This window comes from Stegostoma tigrinum, chromosome 9 (assembly GCF_030684315.1).
Source record: "Stegostoma tigrinum isolate sSteTig4 chromosome 9, sSteTig4.hap1, whole genome shotgun sequence".
NCBI classification, from domain to species: Eukaryota; Metazoa; Chordata; class Chondrichthyes; order Orectolobiformes; family Stegostomatidae; genus Stegostoma; species Stegostoma tigrinum.
In genome coordinates this window covers 69514723-69542109 of record NC_081362.1, presented here as the reverse complement: position 1 = coordinate 69542109, position 27387 = coordinate 69514723, and the positions used below count along the sequence as shown (strand labels likewise).

The 27387-nt window shown below is 41.6% G+C and overlaps 1 protein-coding gene across 5 annotated transcripts in view; it reads right to left on the bottom strand.

Moving 5' to 3' along the window:
- Nucleotides 1–27387, bottom strand: part of srbd1 (S1 RNA binding domain 1) — a 265440-nt gene that overhangs the window by 227026 nt on the left and 11027 nt on the right. For all 5 annotated transcript variants that reach the window (XR_007248120.2, XM_048536358.2, XM_059648614.1 and 2 more), the window contains exons 5-9: nucleotides 26183–26509; nucleotides 23429–23595; nucleotides 22395–22512; nucleotides 20203–20341; nucleotides 9492–9588 (exon numbers count right to left, since the gene is read on the bottom strand). Coding sequence is in view for 4 of the 5 variants with exons in the window: in XM_048536358.2 (XP_048392315.2) it covers nucleotides 9492–9588; nucleotides 20203–20341; nucleotides 22395–22512; nucleotides 23429–23595; nucleotides 26183–26509 (848 nt within the window). In the remaining variant the exon portion in view is untranslated. The remainder of the gene's footprint in view (nucleotides 1–9491; nucleotides 9589–20202; nucleotides 20342–22394; nucleotides 22513–23428; nucleotides 23596–26182; nucleotides 26510–27387) is intronic.

Below are 27387 nucleotides of genomic sequence, written 5' to 3'. Positions count from 1 at the left end.
CGGTAAAGGAGCGTGGAAAAGAACACAAGTTATTCATGAAAAAAAGGTTCAAAAACATGAGTTAAAATTGTAAGAAAATGCTGATTTTCCATAAACATCAATGGCAGAAGTTGGACATTAGAATGTTGCTTCCCTTCATGTTTAGGAAATGGTCCAATTGAAGAAATATTGCCCCAGATGTCCTGCCCAGAGTCTGAAACTCTATTCCCAGCTTTCAAGCCCCTTCCAAACGACATTTCCCTTTGTCAGCAACAGGGGACTGTCAGTTTGGGTTGCTCGGAGGGCGGGCAAACTGTGTCACGTCCAATGGGTACGAGCTGGTGTCAAGTGCAGACAGATGGATTCCGGTCCAAGAGGGGGAGCACAGCTCCCTGTCAGGAGCAGGGCATTGTGCGTTTGTTTGTGCCATGTTAGGGGGTCAGTTCAATAGTTACCCGAGAGTTAGACGAGGCTTTTAATCCTTAAAGTTTCCTAGGTAACTATGAAGCTTAAACAAATCAGAACTCTCAGGAATTTCTGACTTTAAAAGGAGCTTTTTCAGAGACTTGCAGATGCAGAGGAACTGTCCGTCAAAAGTTTTAATTCTTTGATTTAGTCTCATGAAGTCTACTGTGACCCTGACATGTAACTCCAGTGTGTGCAGCACCAACAACTTCCTTGCCATTGGAGTATCTGGTCTAATCTGTTCTGCACACTTGTCCACCTCACACAAACAATTAGCACAGCTACCTATTAATCATGTTGAGCATTCACAAGAATACAAGGACATAAAAACAGTCAAAGTCGTCCAGCTCGAATAGTCAGTGATAAAATCAGTGTGAAAAATTAACAGGTTTAAGTGGGTTTTCACAATTGAAAAAATATTTTAATTTCTGTCATCGCTCCACACTGGTTCCACTCAACAACCCTATTTCTATCAATTAGCTGCTGCCCACCTTGTTTTACAGCTTCAAAACATTTTACATTCAGTAAGCCCTCATATACAAACTAGACTCAAGAAAGAGGTGAAGTAAAACATGACCTTCGAAAGCTGATCAATTACAGCCACAGGTAATAAAATGTGAGGCTGGATGAACACAGCAGGCCAAGCAGCATCTCAGGAGCACAAAAGCTGACGTTTCGGGCCTAGACCCTTCATCAGAGAGGGGGATGGGGGGAGGGAACTGGAATAAATAGGGAGAGAGGGGGAGGCGGACCGAAGATGGAGAGTAAAGAAGATAGGTGGAGAGGGTGTAGGTGGGGAGGTAGGGAGGGGATAGGTCAGTCCAGGGAAGACGGACAGGTCAAGGAGGTGGGATGAGGTTAGTAGGTAGCTGGGGGTGCGGCTTGGGGTGGGAGGAAGGGATGGGTGAGAGGAAGAACCGGTTAGGGAGGCAGAGACAGGTTGGACTGGTTTTGGGATGCAGTGGGTGGGGGGGAAGAGCTGGGCTGGTTGTGTGGTGCAGTGGGGGGAGGGGATGAACTGGGCTGGTTGAGGGATGCAGTGGGGGAAGGGGAGATTTTGAAACTGGTGAAGTCCACATTAATACCATATGGCTGCAGGGTTCCCAGGCGGAATATGAGTTGCTGTTCCTGCAACCTTCGGGTGGCATCATTGTGGCAGTGCAGGAGGCCCATGATGGACATGTCATCAAGAGAATGGGAGGGGGAGTGGAAATGGTTTGCGACTGGGAGGTGCAGTTGTTTGTTGCGAACTGAGCGGAGGTGTTCTGCAAAGCGGTCACGGTCGGACATAGAGCAGTTTTTCCGCCGTCTTCGCCTGCATGCCTACTTCTTCAACCGGGAACCCAACCCTCCTTCCACTGACCCCTTCACCCGCTTCCAACACAAGTCCTCCTCCTGGACACCACCCCCAGGCCTCCTACCCTCCTACCCTCCCTCGACCTCTTCATCTCCAACTGCCGTCGAGACATTAACCGCCTCAACCTCTCCACCCCTCTCACCCACTCCAACCTCTCCCCCGCAGAACGGGCAGCCCTCCGCTCCCTCCGCTCCAACCCCAACCTCACCATCAAACCCGCAGACAAGGGTGGCGCAGTGGTAGTATGGCGTACTGACCTCTACATCGCCGAGGCCAGACGCCAACTCTCCGACACCACCTCCTACCGCCTCCTCGATCATGACCCCACACCCGAGCACCAAACCATCATCTCCAACACCATTCATGACCTCATCACCTCAGGGGACCTCCCACCCACAGCCTCCAACCTCATTGTTCCCCAACCCCGCACGGCCCGTTTCTATCTCCTTCCCAAAATCCACAAACCTGCCTGCCCTGGTCGACCCATCGTCTCAGCCTGCTCCTGCCCCACCGAACTCATCTCCACCTATCTGGACTCCATTTTCTCCCCTTTGGTCCAGGAACTCCCCACCTATGTCCGTGACACCACCCACGCCCTCCACCTCCTCCAGGACTTCCAATTCCCTGGCCCCCAACACCTCATATTCACCATGGACGTCCAGTCCCTGTACACCTGCATTCCGCATGGAGATGGCCTCAAGGCCCTCCGCTTCTTCCTGTCCCGCAGGCCCGACCAGGCCCCCTCCACCGACACTCTCATCCGCCTAGCGGAACTCGTCCTCACACTCAACAACTTCTCTTTTGACTCCTCCCACTTCCTACAGACTAAGGGGGTGGCCATGGGCACCCGCATGGGCCCCAGCTATGCCTGCCTCTTTGTAGGTTACGTGGAACAGTCCATCTTCCGCACCTACACAGGCCCCAAACCCCACCTCTTCCTCCGGTACATTGATGACTGTATCGGCGCCGCCTCTTGCTCCCCAGAGGAGCTCGAACAGTTCATCCACTTCACCAACACCTTCCACCCCAACCTTCCGTTCACCTGGGCCATCTCCAGCACATCCCTCACCTTCCTGGACCTCTCAGTCTCCATCTCAGGCAACCAGCTTGTAACTGATGTCCATTACAAGCCCACCGACTCCCACAGCTACCTAGAATACACCTCCTCCCACCCACCCTCCTGCAAAAATTCCATCCCCTATTCCCAATTCCTCCGCCTCCGCCGCATCTGCTCCCACGATAAGACATTCCACTCCCGCACATCCCAGATGTCCAAGTTCTTTAAGGACCGCAACTTCCCCCCCACGGTGATTGAGAACGCCCTTGACCGCGTCTCCCGCATTTCCCGCGACACATCCCTCACACCCCGCCCCCGCCACAACCGCCCCAAGAGGATCCCCCTCGTTCTCACACACCACCCTACCAACCTCCGGATACAACACATTATCCTCCGACACTTCCGCCATTTACAATCCGACCCCACCACCCAAGACATTTTTCCATCCCCACCCCTGTCTGCTTTCCGGAGAGACCACTCTCTCCGTGACTCCCTTGTTCGCTCCACACTGCCCTCCAACCCCACCACACCCGGCACCTTCCCCTGCAACCGCAGGAAATGCTACACTTGTCCCCACACCTCCTCCCTCACCCCCATCCCAGGCCCCAAGATGACATTCCACATTAAGCAGAGGTTCACCTGCACATCTGCCAATGTGGTATACTGCATCCACTGTACCCGGTGCGGCTTTCTCTACATTGGGGAAACCAAGCGGAGGCTTGGGGACCGCTTTGCAGAACACCTCCGCTCAGTTCGCAACAAACAACTGCACCTCCCAGTCGCAAACCATTTCCACTCCCCCTCCCATTCTCTTGATGACATGTCCATCATGGGCCTCCTGCACTGCCACAATGATGCCACCCGAAGGTTGCAGGAACAGCAACTCATATTCCGCCTGGGAACCCTGCAGCCATATGGTATCAATGTGGACTTCACCAGTTTCAAAATCTCCCCTTCCCCCACTGCATCCCTCAACCAGCCCAGTTCATCCCCTCCCCCCACTGCACCACACAACCAGCCCAGCTCTTCCCCCCCACCCACTGCATCCCAAAACCAGTCCAACCTGTCTCTGCCTCCCTAACCGGTTCTTCCTCTCACCCATCCCTTCCTCCCACCCCAAGCCGCACCCCCAGCTACCTACTAACCTCATCCCACCTCCTTGACCTGTCCGTCTTCCCTGGACTGACCTATCCCCTCCCTACCTCCCCACCTACACCCTCTCCACCTATCTTCTTTACTCTCCATCTTCGGTCCGCCTCCCCCTCTCTCCCTATTTATTCCAGTTCCCTCCCCCCATCCCCCTCTCTGATGAAGGGTCTAGGCCCGAAACGTCAGCTTTTGTGCTCCTGAGATGCTGCTTGGCCTGCTGTGTTCATCCAGCCTCACATTTTATTATCTTGGAATCTCCAGCATCTGCAGTTCCCATTATCTCTCAATTACAGCCACACTTGCTCGGTATTTCCAGTGTCAATAATATTTTGCTTTTGATCAAAATAGAACTATTCCATAAACTAAATGCTGCTCTCAGTTTGCAACCATGGTTCCAAGTTTACAGCCTTTTCAAAAGTTAACATGTACAAATGAACAACTACAATTTTACCTCATTAAATATCCAACTTCAAAAGCAGCAGTAGCGTGAATTGCAACACCTGTACAGCTGCTTGCTCTGTGTAAAATATTATAAACTGCAGAAAATAATCAAATATTAGGTTAAATCAGCCACTTTCATTATGACGTCCACATATGGTCAGCAACAAAATTCAATTCCGGGACCGAGAAGTTGAGAAGACTAGAAGTTTATTTCTTATTACTAAAACAACACAGATTTTCCTTCAAAAAAAAAACTAAATATTCAGCCTTGAAATGAAATGGTCCAGTGTGTTAGCTTGCATTCAACATTAAAATTTTTTAGAAAAGGGGAACGTTGAGCTTAATCCGGTTTCCTAGCATAAAGGGCAATGATTCAAATTGGTGAAGGGAAGACTTAAGGTTGATGCCTGAAAATATTTTGTCACATACAAATTTGGAACAAGTCTCTGGGAATAGTACTGAGGAGTAGCTGTGAAAACAATTAACAGTCTAATAGATTGCATGATACAGAGAATATAAATTTTCCCATTTATGGAGGCAGAAGCTAAAGCAGGTTGAAATGGTTTTCATAATTTCAGTTCACTACATTAAATGATCTTTCATTTTATTGACTAGAGTCAATGCAAGTAAAAAAATTAAGTGGAATATGCAAGAAAAACTTCAAATTTATTTGTAGTTCTGAATAGAACAAAAGCCATATTAAAAATAAGTAAAACAAAGTTTGAGTAACAACAAATGAATTATAAGCGAGAAATAGGTCAAACAACAAACAAACCCTCCATGTTCCCTCCTCACCCATGACAAAACTAGCTAACATTGCATTGCCAACAAGATTTAATTGTTGGTAAGCTTTCCCTTCAGGTAGGAGCACAGCAACCATAACAGCACTGGGTTGAGCATAACCCCAAAGGCAGACAGGCCTTTCAAGATTCAATTAGTGAGCCAGGCTGGTTGGTCAATCATGTGCAGTGCTTTGGTATTCTACAGATCTGCATGGTTTACGTATCAGATTACCCAGTTTCCAAATGTCTATCATCTAATGTCAACTTGGTGTTACTTTGACCTTAGAGACTTGGTTATGAAAACCATGTAGACCAGTAGTCTGGTTGAGGATGTCGACTCTGCACCAGAGTCAAGGCTTTACAGTAACAATATTATATTTGTTCTAATGCAGTGCTGTACAAGAACAAAATAACTTGTTACTCAAAGAATCTACTTTTGATACATACCATTATATAGACAAGCACTTTAAAAGGTGATGTTAGTGGACTATCGCTCGCAATATAATAATACAAACGAGCAAAACCAGAAAAGGTATATTCATAATTTCACACTAATGACATTGAACAAAATAGCTGATGTAGCTGCATAATAGCATGATTTAAAAGTCAATAAACGTGAGCATATATATCACAATGTTCCACTCATGAATGACTGATATTTATAATAATCAAATCTTCATCTTGTACATTCACCTTCCATTAGGCATGTAGAAATATTGTATTATGATTCTCTTTACAAGCTCACTCAAGTGCACTACGTTTACCATACCACCTTTCCATTCACTCATTCATAAAACCACTTTTTTTGTACCACATTGTATAAACTAAATTAAACATCCCTTCTAACCCATTACTGTTTCTTTACAGCTCTCCATTCTTAACAGCCCATGCTCTGAGCAGTGTTTCAGCATCAAAAGCTACCCCTGAATAAGCATTAATACCGTAACCTACTCAGAACACCACATATCCTACCATCTTGTCTCCATAACCCACTCAAAGAAAAGATTATAATACTAATTAGCCCTTAGCAACCATCACTCAGGACCTGAATAGGTTGCAGACATCAGTTTCCCCCCGAATATGTACTTTTTAAGATACAAATTAAATAGGGACGCCATCCCCTTTATGAAACTTACTGTCAAAATAGCACTTCTGTGAAACTGCATGAATGAATGTGCAAGAACTGTCAAAACCAGCAACTGTAAATGAAATCTCACAACCCAGCTGCAGGAGATCAGTCTAATATCCTCTATGCTAGCGAGTTTTGAGAAGATTTGTAGCTCAGGTTGAGGTTCTGGATGCGAGTTTGCTCGCTGAGCTGGAAGGTTCGTTTTCAGACGTTTCGTCACCATTCTAGGTAACATCATCAGTGAGCCTCCGACGAAGCGCTGGTATTATGTCCCGCTTTCTATTTATCTGGTTAGGTTTCCTTGGGTTGGTGATGTCATTTCCTGCGTTGGTGATGTCATTCCCTGTTCTTTTTCTCAGGGGATGGTAGATTGATTTGGAGCCAATGTGCTTGTTGATGGAGTTCCGGTTGGAATGCCATGCTTCTAGGAATTCTCATGCGTGTCTCTGTTTGGCTTGTCCTAGGATTGATGTGTTGTCCCAATCAAAGTGGTGTCCTTCCTCGTCTGTATGTAAGGATACAAGTGATAGTGGGTCATGTCGTTTTGTGGCTAGTTGATGTTCATGTATCCTGGTGGCTAGCTTTCTGCCAGTTTGTCCAATGTAGTGTTTGTCACAGTTCTTGCAAGGTATTTTGTAGATGACGTTTGTTTTGTTTATTGTCTGTATAGGGTCTTTTAAGTTCATTAGCTGCTGTTTTAGTGTGTTGGTGGGTTTGTGAGCTACCCCGATACCAAGAGGTCCGAGTAGTCTGGCCGTCATTTCGGAAATGTCTTTGATGTAGAGGAGAGTGGTTATGGTTTCTGAGCCCGTTTTGTCTGTTTGTTTGGGTTTATTGCTGATGAATTGGCGGACTATGTTCATAGGGTACCCATTCTTTTTGAATACGCTGTATAGGTGATTTTCCTCTGCTCTGTGTAGTTCCTCTGTGCTGCAGTGTGTGGTGGCTCGTTGGAATAATGTTCTAATGCAGCTTCGTTTGTGGGTGTTGGGATGGTTGCTCCTGTAGTTCAGTATTTGGTCCGTATGTGTTGTTTTCCTGTAGACGCTGGTTTGAACTTCCCCATTGGCTGTTCGCTCTACGGTGACATCTAGGAATGGCAGTTTGTTGTTGTTTTCCTCCTCTTTTGTGAATGTTATGCCAGTAAGGGTATTATTGATGGTCTTGAAGGTTTCCTCTAATTTGTTTTGTTTAGTGATGAGTTATCCACATAGCGGACCCAAAGTTTGGGTTGGATGATTGGCAGAGCTGTTTGTTCGAGTCTCTGCATTACTGCCTCTGCTAAGAACCCTGACTTCGGAGATCCCATGGGTGTACCATTGGTTTGTCTGTAGGTTTTGTTATTGAAAGTGAAGTGGGTGGTGAGGCATAGGTCTACTAGCTTGATGATGTTGTCCTTGCTGATGAGGTTGGTGGTGTCTGGTGTATGTGTCTTCTGTTCTTCTAATAGTGTCATCAGTGTTTCTTTGGCCAGGTTGATGTTGATGGATGTGAACAGGGCTGTTACGTCAAAGGAGACCACTATTTCATCCTCTATCTTGCTTTCTTTGATGGTGTTCAGGAATTCTTGGGTGGAGCAAATGGAGTGGTGGGAGTCTTCTACTAGGTGTTTTAGTCTTTGGTGTAGTTCCTTGGCTAATCTGTAGGTTGGTGTTCCAGGTAGCGACACTATGGGTCTGAGGGGGGCTCCTGGTTTGTGAATTTTTGGTAGTCCGTAGAAGCGTGGTGTGTCGGATCCATCTGGTTTCATTTTTTGCAAGTCTCTCTTGTTTAATTCTCCAGATTTTTGAAGGTTTTGAGTAAGGCTGTGATTCTGTTCTCTAGTTGTGGGGTCGGGTCTAACGCCACCAGTTGGTAAGTGTCGGTATCTGCAAGCAGTGCATTCGCTTTCTCAATGTAGTCTGTTCGGTTTAAAATGACTGTCAAGCGTCCTTTGTCTGCAGGTAGGATAACAACGTTTTTATCTTTTTTGAGTCCTTTTAGGGCTTTCCTTTCTTGTGTATTGAGTGTGTTTTCTTCCTTTTTCCTGCTTAGTGTTGGTGCGACTGTCTGTCTGATGGTCTCCCCTACATCAAAGACATTTCCGAAATGACTGCCAGACTACTCGGACCTCTTGGCATCAGGGTAGCCCACAAACCCACCAACACACTAAAACAGCAGCTAATGAACTTAAAAGACCCTATACAGACAACAAATAAAACGAACATCATCTACAAAATACCTTGCAAGAACTGTGACAAACACTACATTGGACAAACTGGCAGGAAGCTAGCCACCAGGATACATGAACATCAACTAGCCACAAAACGACATGACCCACTATCACTCGTATCCTTACATACAGATGAGGAAGGACACCACTTTGATTGGGACAACACATCCATCCTAGGACAAGCCAAACAGAGACACACATGAGAATTCCTAGAAGCATGGCATTCCAACCAGAACTCCAACAAACACATTGGCTCCAAATCAATCTACCATCCCCTGAGAAAAAGAACAGGAACTGACATCACCAACGCAGGAAATGACATCACCAACCCAAGGAAACCTAACCAGATAAATAGAAAGTGGGACATAACACCAGCGCTTCGTCGGAGGCTCACTGATGATGTTACCTAGAATGGTGACGAAACGTCTGAAAACGAACCTTCCAGCTCAGCGAGCAAACTCACATCCAGATCCTCTATGCTTTTATTTAGTACACGTATAAATTTCTCACCTATCTAGATCATATAGGTCAAGTATTTTTACTAACATTACTAACTTAAAAGACAAAAGGACTAACACCTCTTGATTATGCAAGCGCAGACTGGACAGACATTCTGATCTCATCAGGAGTACCAACCAGCACTTAGCAAGTGCTTCAACTATTTCCTGTTCCTCCAGGAGAAATGTCATGTTTGTATACAATAGGTATAGTTGTGTAACACCATAGTGTTAGAATTTTTATACAAGGTTGTTACATGCATTAAGAGGCTACTGTAAGAACTGTACTTCAGATTGCATCATCGCCTCAATCTGCACAACTGCAGACGCTGAGTAAAGAGGCTACTTTCACCACTCACCAATTTCGGTTGTTATTTGAGCACGATCCCACAGTATAAAGAAAAGTTTCAAATTAACACTTACAACTTCCGGATATGGTTCAATGTTTCTGTGTCTTTAGACATCATATCTGCTAATATGTGCCGAATTCCTGTCTCTATTTCTCCAACATTTGAAAGACCTAGGAATTTTCAAGCAGACAATTAGAATTATTTGTTGCAATTTACCATTTTCTCCTCTCAACCTCATGTCTCTTCACTTGATTAATTGACTCCTCTTCCACACCAACGCCTCAACTTAGTATCAACCTTTTACATACAGGACTATATAGTAGGCGTGCGTTGGTTATTCAACCATGAGTGGTACGCTTCCTGTGCCCGATGCTATCCATCAAACATCCGCAGAGGGATGAGTGGCAAATGCTGTTGTTTTAAACATAGAGGCTAATTGTAACATCACTGCTCTCACATCAGCTAACAATCAAAATCAAGAAACTAATTTGGGATCTTTTGTCTCTGCCCTTATCAAAAGAACAATTAAAATATGAATATTTGTAAAATGACCACAAGTATTTGAAATAGAAAAATAGTTCCAATTAAAGAACTATCAACTTAGTAATGATCATTGGGGTGAAACAAAATAGCACAGCTACAATTTCCAAAAAAAATTAAGATTATTTGATTGCAACACATAATTCATGTCTTAGATGGCAAGTCTGTCTTTGGTATAAACAAGAGATTCTGCTGCAACAATTATGTGTTTATAACAGCAATTCAGTGGGTCTCCTTAAAGTTGTAAATTCATTCTAGTTCACGGTGCGGTATATGCCATCAAGAGAACATTGGGAAGGAGGATTTATTTTAGAATTCCCACACAAAGAGCTGTTTCAGACAAAATGGACCAAAATGCCTCCTCCTTTGTCGCAAATTGGTAATTAACTTCCAAGTCCCAAATAACAAATCACATAACAGAAGCGACCATAATTCATAAATGAAGAAAACTGGAAAGAGCTGCTGGTACAAAAAGGCACATAACTTAATGTCAAAATACTGTCAAAATTAATAGTTCTTTAATGCACAACTATTACAGTCAAGGACAAATCCAAAAGTTGTTGTCCTAGATATGTCAATCCAGCAGGAGCTTCACAAAGGCTTTCCACATTTTTACTGTAATTCACTGAACATCATGAAGTTAATCTAATTGCACTCAGGGCAGATACAAACTAAACACAGCACACAAAGTTAAACCTTGTCCATCTCAGCCTAAACACCCTGTTAATAAATTGACTGGCTTTAATTATTGCCAATGAAAATTAAGTTACTAACATTTTAAATAAAAACATTTTAAGGGAAAATTTTAAAAGCTGGTCATCAGCTTTGAATTTCAGCAACTTGCCATGCAAAAGTTTTAAAATGTTAAAACAGCAAGTTTAACTGTTGAAAAGGTTAGATGCCCTACCACAGTAAATAAAACCCCATGCAAAGTTGTCCACTTCATTTACATTTTTCTTGTCACATTGATACATAGTAGATAGCGAATTTCCAGAATTACAAGCATCTTTTCTAACAGCAAAATTCCTGAACATACAACAGGATGGAAGAAAAAATATCTAGGTTCCATATATTATATTCTCTGAGAAAAAACATATGGAGTTCATTTTATGTATACTCAAATGCATAAACTCTTTAGATCAATGAGATTTTTGTTCCATGTAATGGAGGTAGACATTATGCAGTGCACTGTGAACTCTGAAATACAAACCTACAGGGAGAAAAAAAGTTTCAATCACCCATTTTATGGATTGAAAGACTAATAGGATATGAAATGCTGAAAAAAAGCCCTTTGCAGAATCCATTTCATGCCAAGTTGAAACTTTTTACTTGGAACATTACATTACAGGCAAAATAAAAAGGAGACACACAACCTACTTAGAATTTCAATCTACACTCAAGTAGTAACAAGGCACAAAACAAAATCTATGGCATCATAGAAAGACCAAGTCACTTCTAAAATAAGGTGAAAATTTGGAAGGTTCAGTCACTTTCATATACTGACAGAATCACAGGGGTCACCAAGAAACTCCCTTGTCACCTATCATGCCCAACACCTTTGCCCCTGCCAAAACTTTGCGCCTTTGTCTTTGATTTAAAACCCCTCTGATCTCAAGTAGACCAAGACCACATATAGCATGACTGCTCAATTCAAACAATGAGCTTCCATCATCCCTATGACAAAGAATTCCATATCATTCAGCCACCCACTTCCCAGAACACAATAATCCCTAGAACATTTTTTAATGCACTGCCCTTCCCCTCAAGTCCATCACTGGAAATTATCTGGATGTCACATTTTGTTCTTCCCTCCTTAAATTCCTACACTTTCATTCATTTTTAAGAGATGCCCTCCAAAGCCACTACTTTGACTTTTTTTTGGGTTCTGTCCATTTTAGCAGGGTGCACGTCCACAGTGCATTTTTTAAAAAAAAACATTAAAAGCAATCTTAAAAAGAGAGAAATTAAAGCACGTTAAATGACACAAATATGGATTAAGTGAGAAAGAGAACACTTTTCAGTGCCCAAAGTTGATAGTAATATTGTGTCTATCAAATTGAACAATACTTTAAATAACTGTACAACTGTAGCTACTTTATCACCTTGAAATAAATTAATTTCAAAATACTTCACTCTAGCTTCTGCACTACGAACAAACAGTCCAAATTTTAAAATCCTCTCTAAAAATACCTTTAAAATAAGTTTTCAAATTCAATTTTTGATCTCTCTGTGCAATTCAAGCTTCCAATTTTTGAGGAAATGATGCTAATCACTAAACATGCACTTACACACTGGCATTATCATAAAGAAACCTCCCAAGGCACTTGGTAGGAAGTTTACAGCCCACCACACAAGGAATTAGAAAAGGTGACCAAAAGCTAGTTCTAAAAGGCAGATTTCATGAACTTCTTAAAAAGAGAAACAGGGATTATAGGAATTGATATCTGATGCTTAGGACATAAACAGCTGAAGGCACTGCCAATGGTAGGATACTGAAAAGGCCAAAATTGATGCAGCAACAAGAATTCCAACACCACAACTTGTAATTTATATATAACACATTACCCCTAGTAAAACATGCAAGGGCAATTCACAGAGGTCTATAAAAACAAAATATGATACTAAGTCACAAAAGGGCAGATCAGTCAGTCAAAAAGGAAGGTCCTTATCCATGTTTTAAAGGAGGAAAATTACGCTGGGAGGTTCAGAGGAGGTTCAGAGTTTAGGGCTTAGGTACCTGAAAGCACAATCATTATGGTACAGAATTAAAATCAAAGATGCTTAAGATGCCAGAATTAGAATAGAACAGGTGTATCAAAGTGCCGGAAGATTGGAAAATATTATTGGGGTAGGAAGGGTCGAGGTCACAGAATGATTTGAAAAGAAAAGGATGAGATTTTGAAATCCTAGGTATTGCTGCAATATTCACCAGCAGGCATGGGGTAAAATAGATGAACAGGACTTGGTTAGGGCACGGGAAGCAGAATTATGTATGAGCTCAAGTTTGCAGAAGGCGACAAGTTTGGAAACTAGCGAGCAGATGGACTGAGGCCTGGGTATAGCCAGGCAGGGTTAGAGTTGGAAGCTGACGATTTGCAACAGTGTGGACATAGGATCTGAAGCTCGCTGAAGGATCAAATATGATGTCAAGGTTGCAAACAGTCAGGGTCACTCACACAAAGTAGAATTATGGAGTTTGCAACTGAAATGAATTGCGTAAAAAACACATAGAACAGCTGTTTTAACTTAGCTCTTCAAACTTAACCTCAATTACAAGGGTTTTCCATACTTCTTGCGACTTATCAACAAAAGTAAGCAGAGATGTCAGTGGGAACTGGGAAGGCTCAACAAATGGAAAGCAAGAAATTATCCAAGTGCTCAGAATGCAGACCTGTTTTCTTTACTCAGTGCAAGGCTTTTACTCAGAGGATTTGTTACTTCTGCCATTACCAACACCAATAATTTTCATCTTCCTATCATCACCCAACTACACTCCTCATACACTCACTTCATAGAGTCATAGTCATATAGCACGGAAACAGACTCTTCGGACCAACTCATCCGCACCAACCAGACATCCCAATCTGACCCAGTCTCATCAGCTGTTGACGATACACTCAACTATGCCTCTGCATTTGTAGACCTAACTATTCCCAAACAGTCCTACATTCTACCCTCTGTAAACCTAAGGTAATTGAAAAACTCTACTGCTGCTCTCAACTCATTTCAAGCACTATTCAGCCATCACTTCTGCACTAGCAAACTTGATACACTGAGCCCATGCAACGCTTTTATTTCAAAATTCTCTCATCATAGTTTCATGGAGTCGTAGACCACAGAAGAGGACCTTCAACCCATCAAATCTGCACCAACCTATCAAATGAGTCCTAATCTTGAGCACTTGGCCCATAGCCTTAAATTTCATGACATTTCAAGTGCTTACCCACATACTTTTAAAGGTTGTGAGGTTTCCACCACTACAACCCTCCCAAGTAGAGCAGTCCAGATTTCTATCAATCTCTGGGCAAAAAAATACTTTCCTCAAACCTCCTCTAAATCCTGTGCCCTTGCAGAATGACAGTTACCTTTCAAGTCCGATATGATTTTCTGTGAAAGTGAGCATTCATTTCGTTAAGTTTGGCTTGGAGGGATGCAGGGAGTATGAAGAAATCAATATAGCAAAATGAGTAGAGATCTTAACCTGAAGAAGTCCAAAAATGTCACCACTTGTTGGATGGGACAGTGGAAGAATCATGGAGGAAGCGGGATTTAAAATGTCAGTATTAGAAAAGAAAAACCAAGTTATTTTTGCATTTCAGAATGATCTTGAAATTATGTGTAGTTTCGGCAGACAATAGCAATTTATGCAGTCCAGCCAAAGCTGCCAATGAGTGGCTAATCCAGCTGTCCAGTTTGCAGCCCCTTTCGACTTAAAGGAGTGGAAGTGACAGTCATGACAGAAGGAGACAGAAGTGTTTTAATTAGGATGGGGGCTGGAAAAAGTGCAGATGAGATTGCAAATGCGTAGTTTATTGACTTGGGAAGAGTTTCTTTTTCCCTGTTTGTGCACGTGGGCGAGTGTGATTTGTGTGTTTAGTAAAGGCGAAATACACCTAAAAGGGATACTAATTTGAAATATGGAGAGAGGTTGGTCATCAATCTTTCTTCTTAATTTAGAGATAACTTGGCGACCAAAAAAAGGCGGTTAAAGAAATGCAAGAACACGGACTGCCAGTCTGGAAACAGGGCCAAAACTCTCAGTTCTGCACACGGGAAGAGCTTGCAAATACAAAACAATACTCATCACTATACTCAAAGAAAATTTAGAATTAATTCTAAGACGTCACTGCAAAAAAGGCAAGTATCTACTTGCATCAAGCCAAGTTAAACATTCTTCATATAACAAAAGAAATAAACAGAATTCCATTATTTCTCAACAGCAATGTATTATTGTGTCATACAGTGGCCAATGCTTTCCCATTGATGAACAAATGATACTCTTGGAATGAGCCTCAACAGTCACTGTGACAAAATGGCAGCCAAATTCCCAAAAATCTGTCTAGTTGGATCAGTGTAAACTGAAAACTTTTTTTGAAATTTTGTCTCACCACAATACAGTTGAAAATGTGCAGAATGAATAATCAGTCCAATTCAACTTTAGCATATTTTACTTACCATACATTACAGCTGTTATGAACTGCAAAAATGTTTATTGGCTCTACACAATTTTCTTGGCAGCAATGCTAAGAACTAAACTAACTACATAAAAAGGCAAAGTTCTTAAATAAAAATGCAACTGGGTACATACGTCAGCTTTCTTTTCCTAAAATAAGAGTCAATCTTTTATTCAGTGTCATAAACTTTGATCCCTATTTGATTTCTACTGTATTAGTAAACTGATGTTAGATGTCCTTATTTTTCTCAGGTTTTACAGTTTGATCTACAGCTGACAGATTTAACATTAACCTTTTCTCTGTGCATCAACCGTATTAGTTGCCAAAGACTGACCCCTGGTGGTGTATTAATATAAAATAATTCTAACATGAAATGACATAAAACTGGACATTCGAATCATTATTTGACAAAATTTGGAAAACTGTCATTACAATAGCACCAATACGAGGCACCCAGACAATAATTAAGTAAGGAAAAAGAGCTAGGGTAGGTAATACTTTCCCAACAATCAAAACCAAAATGGGTTTAAAAAAGCAGGAATAAATACTTGTACTACTACTGGTACTCTTTAGAAATTTTAATAAAGTGAAACATCCCAAGACATTGCACAGAATAAGTAACAAAGAAACTTTGTCATTCAGTCCTAGAAGTAGAAAGATGATCAAAAGCCAGCTGGAGAAGAACCAGCTGAACCCCATGAGCAAGACAACTTGAAACAGTAACTGCTTGTTAACAGGTAAGCGGAGGAAGGCACCCAGGATGAAAAACAGTTAATGGTCTAGTGTACTGAACCAAGCTACCTAGAGCCATAACCGCGAAACAAAGAAGCCTTCACTCACTTCCAGCGCCTGCTTTGCCACTTAGTCCTACTGTGGGAGCAACCTTCAACTTTTTGACTACAGAATCCAGTATAGCTGTTGCCGAACCTGACTTCAAGTTTCAACCCTTCGGTTCTGAAAGGGAATCTTCAAGCAAGTCATGTCTGCAATGATAATAGCAACTGATCTCCTTTGCATCTTCAGACATTACTTTTATGCTTATTTAAAATCTTTGTATGAATATTCTCCCTAATTATTGTCACTTTTTTTAAAAAACTCAAGGAACTTTCAGCCAGCTTCTATCACAAACAAATTGGCTGCAAATCTTAACTGTGATGACTGGCTGTTCCACAAAAGCAGTGTCAAATACACTGGAATTCCTTGTGATTTACCTGCTGTCTCCCGTTCAGCACTACAAACGCTTCGAGTCTTCAAGAGTTTTGAGGGTCCAACAAACAATCCTGGGATCTTGGCATTATTTAATTACACTTGTAATCAACTCTTAAGACAAGCGTCTAATTGTCTGTCTTTGGTTGCAGTTGAATCCATGAGAAGTCACATGGCTTTCAGGAGCCAAATCTGTATGAACGCCTAACGTCTATTTTAAAGACAAATTAACTATCTTTATAAATATGTATAATTATACATTCAGCAACTCATTTCATTATTATTGCCAAGCACATATATTCCTCCATGACAGTCAAGGCTGACACGATTAATTAGGTGGAATTAACAGCCATTCACTTTGTCAATTCCCGTAACCAAACTCATATCAGCAATATAACAAAGTGTGGAGCTGGATGAACACAGCAGGCCAAGCAGCATCTCAGGAGCACAAAAGCTGACGTTTCGGGCCTAGACCCTTCATCAGAAAGGGGGATGGGGAGAGGGAACTGGAATAAATAGGGAGAGAGGGGGAGGCGGACCGAAGATGGAGAGAAAAGAAGATAAGTAGAGGGGAGAGTATAGGTGGGGAGGTAGGGAGGGGATAGGTAGTCCAGGGAAGATAGACAGGTCAAGGAGGCAGGATGAGGTGGTAGGTAGGAAATGGAGGTGCGGCTTGAGGTGGGAGGAAGGGATGGGTGAGAGGAAGAACAGGTTAGGGAAGCGGAGACAGGCTGGGCTGGTTTTGGGATGCAGTGGGAGGAGGGGTCGAGCTGGGCTGGCTTTGTGATGCAGTGGGGGAAGGGGAGATTTTGAAGCTGGTGAAGTCCACATTGATACCATTGGGCTGCAGGGTTCCCAAGCGGAATATGAGTTGCTGTTCTTGCAACCTTCGGGTGGCATCATTGTCTCTCTCACTCCGGATACAACGCATCATCCGCCGACACTTCCGCCATCTACAATCTGAGCCCACCACCCAAGACATTTTTCCATCCAGACCCTTGTCTGCATTCTGGAGACCACTCTCTCCGCGACTCCCTTGTCCGCTCCACACTGCCCTCCAACCCCAACACAGCCGGCACCTTCCCCTGCGACCGCAGGAAGTGCTACACTTGCCCCCACACCACCTCCCTCACCCCTATCCCAGGCCCCAAGATGATTTTCCATATCAAGCAGATGTTCACCTGCACATCTGCCAATGTGGTATATTGTATCCAATGTATCCGGTGTGGCTTCCTCTACATTGGGGAAACGAAGCAGAGGCTTGGTGACCGCTTTGCAGAACACCTCCGCTCGGTTCACAACAAACAACTGCACCTCCCAGTCGCGAACCATTTCCACTCCCCCTCCCATTCCTCAGACGACATGTCCATCATGGGCCTCCTGCAGTACCACAATGATACCACCCGAAGGTTGCAAGAACAGCAAATCATATTCTGCTTGGGAACCCTGAAGCCCAATGGTATCAGTGTGGACTTCACAAGCTTCAAAATCTCCCCATCCCCCACTGCTGCCCAAAACCAGCCCAGTTCTTCCCCTCCCCCCAGTGCATCACAAAACCAGCCCAGCTCGACCCCTCCTCCCACTGCATCCCAAAACCAGCCCAGCCTGTCTCTGCTTCCCTAACCTGTTCTTCCTCTCACCCATCCCTTCCTCCCACCTCAAGCCACACCTCCATTTCCTACCTACCACCTCATCCCGCCTCTTTGACCTGTCCATCTTCCCTGGACTGACCTATCCCCTCCCTACCTCCCCACCTATACTCTCCTCTCTACCTATTTCTTTTCTCTCCATCTTCGGTCTGCCTCCCCCTCTCTCCCTATTTATTCCAGTTCCCTCTCCCCATCCCCCTCTCTGAAGAAGGGTCTCGGCCCGAAACGTCAGCTTTTGTGCTCCTGAGATGATGCTTGGCCTGCTCTGGTCAACCAGCTCCACACTTTGTTATCTTGGATTCTATAGCATCTGCAGTTCCCATTATCACTTATATCAGCAATAGTTTTTTTTTCTGCTGTCAAATTGGGATGGCACAGTGGCTCAGTGATTAGCACTGCTGGCCCACAGTGCCAGGTGTCCGTGTTCAATTCCAGCCTTGGGCAGGTGACTATGTGGAGTTTTCACATTCTCCTTGGGCTTCCTCTGGGTTGTCTGGTGTCCTACTACAGTCCAAAGAGGTGCAAGTGGAGGACTGCCATGCTAAATCACCTTGTGCTGTGTATGCCAAGTGGGTTAGCTATGGTAAATGCAGGGTTACAGGTATAGGGTGGGGGTGTGTGATGCTCTTTGGAGGGCCTGTGTAGACTCAATGGACTGAATAGCCTCTATCTGCATTGAAAGGATTCTATGGCTCTAAATCCCTCCTCAATTCTCCTGCCTGCTGGCTCACTCATCCCTCACTTGTTTCTCTCTCTGCAAGGGAACTGCATGGTCAGCATTTTAATGGGAACGAGGTCGATGGAGCAGGTGATGCACATAAATTCAGAGAGCTCAAAAGGGGTTATAGGAGTAAAACTGGTGGGAGATCTGTGTTCTATGCCAAAAGAGGAGGAACCTTAGAGGGAAAGGGGGCAAGAAAATCAACAAAGGCAAGAGATGAGGTAGTCTCAATCTTAGTGAAAGGAATTCATGAGCTCTTTGCTCTTGCTGGTAACAAGGGTAGATAGCTTTAAGAAAATATTCAAGAGATCCTTGAATAGTGAGCAGCTTTGGCAGACAAAAACAGCACCCAATAAGGCTTTGCGATCCAGCATGATTGGACAGAGAATGGCTAAATAAGTTGTCATCCATATCTGTTTAAATTTGTATCTTAGATTAGTCAGTTGGAGTACGTGGTTTTCTGTGAGTTGACCAATTTGATAAGGATATTCAAATGGATGAAATTAAATCCTTCACATAAATAAATCGTTTTTTGAACCGTAACTGATATGCAGACAAATGGAGCAATCTATTAGGGCTGAGGAAGGTCAGTCTAATCTGACTTTGCATTGCTATTGCTAAAGGTATACCATCCAAGAGAACTCCCAACGTTCTGCTTTGCATAATGTCTTTTAAAAATTGTAGCATCCATCGGAACCACAAAATACCAGACAAACTGTATATCCAATAGGCACAAATATGAAAAACAAGAGACGAGATAAAGCCACAGTTTACTTTGACATTCAAAACACACATTTAATAATTCAGAGATAGTAGACTCCAGCATCAGCAGTTCCTGAGATAACAAGGTGTAGAGTTGGATGAGCCTGCTGTGTTCATCCAGCTCTACACCTTCAATAATACATCAGATTTCTTTGACATACCGAAGTGAAAGCTCAGATTCTGGTCTTGAATGCACTAAAATTAAGAGACCTATATTACAAATGTATATCCTAATTGCATCGTACAAACTATTTAGCCATGTACACTTATCAACCTTCTCCCCAGTTTGTATTGCAACAGAATCGAATGGTCCAGCTCTACTGCTCTATTTCCACAATAGCCTTAACTTTCAATTATAAACGCAGCAAAAACCACTGCTAAAATAACAATAAGGATTATTTAAGTATTTAAAATCATGATGGCATCGACACATCTAGGTCCAATTCATCAGACCCCTTAAGCACTTCATTTTAGTTTTGCTTTGTCTCAACTTATTGCATGCAATTCCTCATGGTATTGACTGACATTATTTCACAATGTAAACAGCTCTACCTATAGCAGAATACAATTTCTGCAGCTGTATTAGAGCTAAAAGGAAAATCATTATTTATTAAAATACACCCAAAATCATTAAGAGTCTATGATAACTGTTCTGCCAATGATACTTCAAGCTTCCTGACATCTGCACATTTCTGCCACTTAAAGTGAAATCTAAAAAAGTCAAAAACTCACCTTTTACATTTGTTTTAATGTAATTATTGAGATTAAGTTCTCCCGGACGGTCAATCAGTAGATTTGCTGCAGGTTCTAAGCCAAGCTGACGTGCCTGCTGAGCTTTCGTCTTCTTACTGCCACTTTTATAAGGAGCAAACTGAAAACACATAAGCAATGACAAATGTAAATAGTAATTCAGGCATATAAATTATTAGTTATGGCAAAATATAAAATACCTTGTTAAAAGGAAATTTAAAGAAGAGGCAAGTAAAGCATTAGATTGGATTAGCAGAACATAAAGTACAAAACTAAAAGGTTATAAAGTTTTGTAGTCTAAAACTTGAATATTGCCAAGACAAGAAACATGTTGCCAAAGCTTATGTTTTACACTCCTTAAGTTTATAAGGATGTCAAATTTCAAACGAACGTAACAATTGATAAAGGATAAAGAGATGCTCGTTGCTTAGCAAGTCAACTCTGATTGGCAGAAGCATTGCCATGGAGAATACAGCTGCAAACTACAGGATCTTCAACTTCCCAGGTAATTCAGAAAGGTGTCAGGTTAAAACATATCCTTAAAATAAAACAAGGAACTGTGAGCGCTGAAAGTCTGAAATAAAAAACAGAAATTTCTGGAGAAACTCAGCAAGTCTAGCATCTGTGCAGATGAAGTAGAGTTAACGTTTTGGGTTCACTGGCCTGTTCTAAAGAAGAAGAATTGTGTACTGGCACATGCTACAAGACTGGCCTCTTCAGCAATCCTGTAAATACAGCCCTAGCCATCTGCTCATTTGCAAACTTGGTTCAGAAATAAAGCCCACCAACCCTATCCTGAGTGGCAATAGCTATTCTGATTAATAACTGCTTACTGCGAATCATGCAAACTTACAAATGGGCCAAACATCACCACTTCCAAACCCGAATGTTGACCAGTTTACCTCAAATTGCCCTGAAAGGACGACATATCTCAAAATTTAAACAACAGACTAAGCAAGCTATTTCACAATATTGCTGGGTGGTGTCTATGCAAATGATATCTGTCCTTAACAGATGCTACTGTCAGTCCCAGAACACAATTTGCCTACCACATATTTAAGCAATGTCTTGTATGAATTGCAATCCCAGTGTAATGTCAGGTGTGCAGGCGGCATATCCCAGCAATCGACTAACTCTATCAAACAGCATAAACCTCAGTTGTTCACAATAGGCAGGGTGGTGACCACATTCAAATGTTTGCGAGAACTATAATAAAATGTTTGCTGTTTAATGTGATTCTTCAGTCGGCAACACAATGAACAATTCAAAGTTTGGTAACAACTACACCAACAACTAATGCAGGATAATCAGTCACAATCATCATGTGGGTCATTTACACTTGCTGAAAGGAACATGCGTTCAAGCTCGGAGATCCATTCTCTGTAAACATGAGAAATATACGCAAGCGTTTTGTAAGGGATTGGACACTCTGGAGGCAGGAAGTATGTTTCCACTGATGGGCGAGTCCAGAACCAGAGGACACAGTTTAAAAATAAGGGGTAGGCCATTTAGAACTGAGTTGGGGAAAAAGTTCTTCACCCAGAGAGTGGTGGATATATGGAATGCTCTGCCCTAGAAGGCAGTGGAGGCCAACTTTCTGGATACTTTCAAGAAAGAGATAGATAGAGCTCTTAAAGATAGTGGAATCAAGGGTTATGGGGATAAGGCAGGAACAGGACACTGATTGTGGATGATCAGCCATGATCATAATGAAATGGTGGTGCTGGCTCGAAGGGTCGAATGCCCTTCTCCAGCACCTATTGTCCATTGTCTATAGTACATTTTGTTGTGATCATCTGGAATTCTTACTTCTGCCATAAGCAAAGTGGTTATCGTTATTACTTAAAAGTATTACACAGTTCCTATTTGTAGTTCTAACTGCTAATCAAAAATGTGAAAACAATTCAATGGATCAGAAATGTAAATTCAGAAAAAGAAAAAGTGTTGGAAATTTATTTTGTAAAACGGCTGGGAAGTTTTGTGCGATTCAACTGCAGTCGAACTTGAATCAATCAAATGTAATTTAGACAAATTGTTTTGAAACTAGAGATTCACAAATTAAAAGAAATGCATCAGGAATAAAGTGAATATCCTAAGCCAAGTTTTATTTTTACAAAGGTTATAAAGCAAATTCCTTTAGAAATGTACACTTACAAACCAACTATTTTACTCACCACATGTTCCACTCCTTCCACAGTCTGGCAGTTCAACAAAGTTTTATTTAAAAATGGTGTAAGTTTTTCATCTTTTGCTAGTTTCTGGATGGCTGAGTGTGCTTTCTTTATTACTGTACTAAAAGAAAGAAAAATAAATACCTTTAGTAAAATCATGGTTTAAGGACTTTACACAAAAAGTGGGCTATGCAATTGATTCCCATGTAATACGTAATTTGATAAAACACAAATTGATCTAAAGATTGCTGGCAGCACAAAAGACTTGGTTGAAACTCTTTAATGCCCAGAACTGGAAAGGTATTCAGCTGCCGAAAAGGGTTTTTCAGATACTCGGGAGTCGGGGTGGGGATCAAGATGAGAAGAAACAGACTGCGCAGTGTGCCATCTTCTAGTACAAGATGAAACAACAATATCCAGAAAATAGCAGTCAGCCACTGCGGAAAAATGTCAATACCAGATTCATCTTCTGCCTCAAAGGTTCAGACTTTCATTTCCATTACTCAAAACTGCAGCTTAAGAAAACCAAACATTTTCAACTTATTATCACAAAAAGCTGCTCATTTGATTTACATTTTGTAAGGTAAAGGCCACTCCTGCATTGCATGCAACCAAAATCAATTCCCATGCATTACAAACACAAATGCAAATGTTGCATAGGTGAATTAAAATATCTCTAAGTTATTGTTTTGAAGTTTAGAGATTATCAATCCTTCTATCCTAACATGCAATTAAAACCAGAAATAACATAACATACTGAGGAAAATTAACCCAAGTTCAAAATGATAATATTCTTATAACTAGATCCAAAACTTTATTACTGCGCTATAGACATGATCTCCATTTGTTCAAGCTAACAGAAAAAGTAGGCAAAAGCCATCTACTACTAGCTTTTACAATTATATCTGCAACTGTAAGTAATTATTTCTCAAAAAAATTCCCAAAGAAGCCATACTTGTGTAATAAATAAAAATGACTGGAGTTTCGTTTTAAGGGAGAACATAGTACAATGTATCTTTATTGCTCAAGTTTCTTACGTCAATTCTTCAAGTGTCTGTTGTACTTCTCGCAAAGTATCAGCATCCATGTTATTGGTAAGTTCTTTTCGATATCGGGCAATAAATGGAATAGTGTTTTCTTCCTTAAATAGACGAATGACGTTTGCACAGGCCCACGCATCTGTATTTGTCCTCTCAGACAAAACCTAGAGATACAACAGGTTCTATTAAGGCATCTATCAGGCTCAATTAACACAATGAGTGACACTGGAACACCCATTATTGTTTTCTTAGTTTAGAGGCTTATTGAAAACGTGTAAACTTCTCATGGCATCATACATGGCAGGTCAAAGAATAATTGGCCCAATGCTCCATTGCATGTGCCTTTCTTTATAATGGTGAGATCTATAAGATTAAATTTAAAGATGCCAGTGTGTGTATGGAGGAGGTCAAGTGACCTGTTCCAAAGTCTGTCAATAGTCAGCCTGGATAGTTAGAAGTCTAAGCAATGTAGATTATACACTGTGAAGATGAAGAAAGATATTTATACTTGAAGACAATGGCAGTAGGCTCCGAATTCACAAGGAATAAATACTGAATCTTCTAACATTCCAGAAAGGTGCTGCAGGTTTTGGTTCTAAACAGCTGTGCTATAAATTGTCCATTTACTTTTATGACAAAAGCAACTTGATATTCAGGGTAGCTAATTAGTATTTGTACATGAACAGAAGGCTAATGTATTTTATACTTTTTGAGCAACAGAGCAGAGGAAACCAGTTTTCAGATCAGTTTATAGGCCACACTACAAATAAATGAACAGATAGAGGTTCTGTGAGGTCAACAGAAAAAGGCACTTGGCCTTGTGAGCTACAATAGCCAAATGCTAGAGGATTATCTCTAATCAAAATCCACATCCAGCAGTCTTCTCCAAATTCTGGGACACTCATTCTGACATGGCACAGGTATGAAGAATCATCAGAACAGGGCTTTACTGCTGATGGCCGATTTAAGAAACCCTTCAAAAGCTGAGGAAGATGCCGAGAGATTCAGGCAAAGTTACAACTCAGCAAAACAGGGAAAATGGGAACTCACTGGAAACGAAGAACAATTGTAAACTATTTGCTGAAAGGGCTAATTCTACAGACTGCACAATTGGTAATAAAGTTTCTGTAGGGGAATGTCAAATTCTGTAAAGTCCAATTTGTTAGCAATAAGTTAAAAATGTCAAGTCTAGGCACATCATTCTTTCAGCTAACAACTGGAAGTATGAAGCTCTTAAAAACAGATTATGACACTGGCTCATCCCAAACTCTCCCACTCTTTTCCACCAAAGCCCGAGTGTAATAAAAGAAAAAGATCTACCCAGTAATTTGCTGATTTATGTAATACTTGGGCTGTTCTAAAAAGTGAGATTACCAATGAAAGCACTATTTTTCAGCCAAATGTCCATTTCCTGGACTCACACTAAGGCTTCCCATTCCTAGCAATAGTTTTTAACAACAGAGTAGTGTGCAAAAATCAAACAGATGGGGTATTGGGAAAATCTTAAATGGAACGTGCTGCTGAAATGTACAGGGGTTAAAATCCAAACAGACCAGATTCAGAACAAATGAATTTGAAAGGATACAACCCGAGACATTTTTTTTTTAAAGCAATATTTTTTGGATCCGTTATTTATTCGTTAATTTACGGGATCAGGGCATCACTTGCTAGGCAGCATTTATTGCCCAGAGGGCAGATCAGAGTTGATCCTAATGCTATGAGTCTGGAGGCCAGTAAAGGATGGCAGTTTTTTCCAACAATCGACATAGGATTCCTGGTCATAAATAGATTCTTAATTCCAGATATTTTATTGAATTCAAATTCCACCATCTGCCTTAGTGGGATTCAAAGCAGGCCCCAAATCATTATCTGGGTCCGTGGATTAACAGTCCAGCAATAATACCACTAGGCCATCACCTACCCTTGGATGCAGGCGATCATGTCAAGTTGGCATTTTTCTTTTAAAGATATCCACAAGTTCACTGATGCTTAACTGGTTGTTGTGAACACCCAACCCCCAGAACTACTAGGTCCATTACAGAATCAATAAGCTATAGCATCTGTTGTAAGGACATGTTATGGCAGGGAGAGGCATGGATTAATTTAAAATCAAATTATAACTTTCATTTGGAGACAGTGCTAGAAATCGAAAGCCAATTAATTGATCTTATCATCAAGTGTACCAAAATACACTGAAAAACTTTGTTTACAAACAGTACAGGCAAATCTCAGCAAGCAAAGAATGTACAGAACACAAAGACTTAAGAGCATGCAGGTTACGTTATTTAAGGCTAGAGTCCATTCAACAGCCTGATGACAGCCAGAAAGATGATGTTCCCGAACCTACATGGTTAGTTCTTGGTTTTATGCTGATGAAACCCTGCTCTCTTTCTCTCATATCAGGGAATTATTTGGCACAAACAAAACATGGAATGGACTAACAAATTTTGGTAGTTGAAGCAACAAATACTGTAGGGACTCTCATGCTGGTTAAGAAGGGATGCAACAAATGTCCCTCTCATTTTATAATATTCTGTGAACTGAATAATAAAGGCAAGTCTCGTGCACAGAACAAATCTTTTTAAACAATGCTTCAGAATAATGAAAACAGCTTGAGTTTTATGTTCCTTGACAATAATGCCAATCATCGTGTGTTGTACATTAAGACAGGAACGTAGAATATTCTAAACATGAATAAACCAGTCTTTAAAGTGTTCTCCATCATTCATTAAGATCAAATGATGTCCGTACCTGGGTTATATTCCAGTTCATCTGCATTTCCCCAATTTCTACACGTCCTCGTTGTGGTTTTACTGGTTTGCCATCTGGATAATTCTCAGTCTTCTGCTTTTTCAAAGCTGGTTCCTCCCATGTGAAAGATACATCTGGTTCTTCCTTGATTTTCCTGTCACCCAAATATGTGCTTGTTGATGGTTGTTCCACTTTAACCACACAATGTCCAATTTCTTTTTTTATTTGTATTGCAGGTTGCTGAGGCATCCGTTTCAGACTTTCTAAATCTTGCTCAGTTTGCAAAGGTAATTTATCTTCGCTGTTATTCAAAACCATTGGATGACTCTGTCGGACAAACAGCATGTGTGAGACATGCATAGATGAAGTAATCATTCTCTCTACAAATCTAACCGACCAATTTCACTGCTTCTAAAAAAAAATCAAATCAACTATATTTTTATGTCCATGCGTTTGGTGAGAATGTCAACAATGATCTATAGCAACACAACTGAATCCTGCTCCTGTTATTCTTTTGTCCCTTACAATTCCCAACTCTTGAAACTATGAATGCCTAATTAAAACTCATCGCAATCCAGTACATCATCACAGCGCCCGTTATATTCAGGCGTGTGCTGATTCAACTATAGTGGAAGGGGCACAGGAATATCACAACCATCCTCACTTATGCTCTCAATCAAAGGGACATTTTTAAGACAGCAATCAGGAAGGCAAAGAGGAGATATGAGATAGCATTGGCAGATAAGGTTAAAGATAATTCAAAGAGATTCTACAAATATATTAAGAACAAGAGGGTAACTAAAGAGCGGGTAGGGCATCTTAAAGATTAAGGAGGTCGTTTTTTGTATTGAAGCCCAGGAAATGGGAGAGATACTAAATTAATATTTCACATCTGTTTTTACTGTGGAGAAAGAAATGGAGTCAAGGGAATGCAGAGAAGTAAATTTTGATGTTTTAAAAACAATTCACATTATGAAGGAGCAAGTTCAGGTGGTCTTAAATATAAAGGTGGCTAAACCTCTGGGACCTGATCTGATGTATTCTAGAACATTGTGGGAAGTAGGACAGGAAACTGACAGACCCCTTGCAGAAATATTCGCATCATCTATAACTACGGGTTAGGAGCTTGCTAATGTTGCACCTTTGTTTAAGAAAGGTTGTAAGGAGAAACCAGGGAACTATAGACCTATGAGACTGAAGTGGGT